At 49.1% G+C, this 2,918-nt stretch overlaps 1 protein-coding gene across 1 annotated transcript in view; it reads right to left on the reverse strand.

The window, feature by feature from the left end:
- Positions 1-2,918, reverse strand: part of COL4A6 (collagen type IV alpha 6 chain) — a 78,597-nt gene that overhangs the window by 9,762 nt on the left and 65,917 nt on the right. Inside the window, exons 36-38 of the mRNA XM_027769693.1 lie at positions 2,317-2,433; positions 1,823-1,984; positions 1,550-1,648 (exon numbers count right to left, since the gene is read on the reverse strand). Coding sequence (XP_027625494.1) covers positions 1,550-1,648; positions 1,823-1,984; positions 2,317-2,433 — 378 coding nt within the window. The remainder of the gene's footprint in view (positions 1-1,549; positions 1,649-1,822; positions 1,985-2,316; positions 2,434-2,918) is intronic.

Below are 2,918 nucleotides of genomic sequence, written 5' to 3' on the forward strand. Positions count from 1 at the left end.
GAGAGAACAGGCACCCTTGACATGGTCCTGTTCCCATGATCCACCCCCAGCCCCTGCCAGACCTAGATTATGGACACACATGTTCCTCATGTACTCACGGAGGTCTTTGGACTTGAACTGGCAACCCTCCCAGGTGGGTCAGCCTCACAGAGCACTGCACTTCACCTCTGAGCCACCATCCAGCCCCATATACAATGCCCTCTTTACCCATTTAGCTGGGTAACTCCTTGAGACAAGGACTGGGTCATTTAATCTTGTCTCCTCAGGGCCCAACACAGAGCATAGTTGGTGGTAGGCAGTTGGGAAATGTTTGCTGCAAATACTGTGGGCCAAGCCTTTGCTTAGAACTGGGACTTATTCACTCTCTGGTCAGAATGCAGTGCCAAGGAGGCTGAGGGAATGCATCCAACCCCAGAGTTTCAGTTGGCATTGCATCCCAGGATATGAACCCCAGTCAGCTGCCTTACTAATAGAATATTTTGCTTACTAATTCATTGAACAAGTATTTCCCAAGTGCCTACTGTGTGCCAGGGTTTTGGTAGACCTGAGGATAAAACAGTGAACAAGATAGATCTTTATGGAGATTATGGTCTAGTAGTAGGGCGAACAATGCAGAACTTGGCAAATGCCATTAATCTTACTGTAAGTTGTGAAAAGAGCTATGAAGGAAATGAACAGTGCAGTTTACAGTAGGGGGGAGAAGGGGATGACATGGAGGCAGGAATCTGCTTAGAGAATGATCAGTGGCCTTTCCATTTAGACTAAAACCATTAAAATATTAGAAAGGGTTAGCCATTTGAAAAGTAGAAGAGTAAGGGCATTCCATGAAGTAAAATTACCTCGTGTAAAAGCACTGTGGTAGGCCGAGACTTGGTGTTTGAATAACTGAATGAGGCCAATGTGGCAGGAGTGCAGTGAGCAGAGAAGAGGAAGTGCTGACAATGAAGATAAAGAGGAAGGTGTCATAGAGCTCTGTGGGCCATGGTTTATTCCTATACCATCAGAAGCCACTGAATGACTTATATTTTTATAAGATGTCTCTGGTCACTGTAGAAAAATGATGATTTGGGTGGGAGTGTGTATGGGGGTGCTATATGAGAAATGCTGATGGCTTGGATCCAGGGGTAGTGGAGGAGGTACAAACTGAGCAGATGCCAGACTCTGTAAGAGATGCAACCCTCAGGGCTTTGCTAATGAATTGAGCGTGTATGTCGAGGGGGATGACGCTGGTGAAGGATGGAAATGATGGTTCGTCATTTCTGAATTGAGCAAACAGTTGGGTGGTGATCTGAGTGGAAACTCAATGCCCACTAGTGCAGAAATAGTGCAGAGAGATGAGATCAGTGGCAGGACCCATGGTGGGAAAGCAGCAGCGGCCTTTAGTCCTGGAAGAGGCTGGAGGCAGAAGTATCCCCAAAGTAAAGAAACTACCTCCCCAGAGGAGCTGGATCCAGGCTTTCTTGACAGGTGAGCAGTGACTCCTGAAGGGAACTTAACCACAAACCCTCACTTAAGCTCAGGGTCAGCCCAGCACATGCTCTCAACTCACCTCTTGGTCCTGCCTTCCCCTTCATCCCAGGAAATCCTGGGTCTCCAGGTGGTCCCACCTTGCCTGGAGTTCCCATGAAGCCAGGCTCCCCTCTCATGCCTGGTAAAGTCCAAAGGAAAGCAAGTCAGGCCCTGGCATGGGTGTGAGGAGGTATAGACTAGGCAGGGATGAGGTAGAGAAGAGCATTCTCAGCTGGTCTCTCTTCACAGTACTGAGGAAGGGACCATCTCTGTGGAGTGGGGAAAGGCCCAGCAGCCAGTCAAGCAGCCATACCTTTCAGTCCTAGTTCTCCAGGGAGACCAGAAAAACCTGGAATCCCCTGGTCTCCCTTGAGCCCTTGAGGGCCAGGAATTCCGGGGAAGCCAGGGTCTCCAGGGTCACCTTGATCCGAGGATGGTCCAGGGGGACCAGGAGGTCCCCGGGGACCTGGGCGGCCTAGGAATATGATTGGAAGAAGGATAAGGGGTAGGTGAGCAGGAAGTGGCCACCAGTGAAGACCCAAGGATTGATCGCAAAACAAAGCCCATTGCTAGGACAGAGAGTGTTTTCTTTATGGGGTCCCAGTGCCCAAGCTTCCCGAACCTTTTTAGCAAAAGGGTTTTTGTCAGTCCTGGTCCAGTCAGTCCTAGTCCCCTATGATTCGGCTAGGGGACGATTTTGAGGTCCAGTATGTCCAGAAACAGGGACCAGGCTTCACTGTGTACTGGACTTCCCCAAATGCCAGGTAAAAGGTAGTGGCCAGTCCTCTTTTGGACTTCATTCTTTACCTCGTTCTCCATCTAAGCCTGGTCGTCCGGGATCACCAGGTTGTCCTGCTATGATGGAGGGAAGGGAGATACCTGGGGAACCAGGGAGACCAGCAGGGCCTTGGAGACCTGGAAAACCTGCAAAGAATAAATATAAGAAGCTATATGGGTTCTGTGTATCCAGGAGAGGGCCAAGACCTCTCAGAGAAAATGGAAATTCACACAGAAAATGGAAGCAGTCAGGTAGGTGCCAGACCAGAGACCACCAGCAGAGGGCTCTTTTCCCTTCCTCTTACCTTCCCAGCAAGCAGCAAACATGTAACTGACAGGACTCAGAGACACCCCCTTTCCAGCTGGAGTTGCAGTTTATTGGGACAGGGCGGTGGAAAGTTCTACCTCCCCAACCTCACCAGTAAAGGAAATATTTTAGGCCGATTTCCAAATCCGAAAGAGAAGAAAGCATGCCTAAGCATCTGGAATTTAAATTTCTTAAGTGTTTTTGAACTTGTCCATATCAAACAACAACTTGTACATTTAGCCAGCTACATGCCTGATGCTGCCAAAGGTTACAGGTAGAGGGAAGCCACAGGCCCCAGAAAAAATGCAAACCCAATGATCATAAT

The sequence above is a fragment of the Tupaia chinensis genome, unplaced genomic scaffold (genome assembly GCF_000334495.1).
Source record: "Tupaia chinensis unplaced genomic scaffold, TupChi_1.0 Scaffold000082_1, whole genome shotgun sequence".
NCBI classification, from domain to species: domain Eukaryota; kingdom Metazoa; phylum Chordata; class Mammalia; order Scandentia; family Tupaiidae; genus Tupaia; species Tupaia belangeri.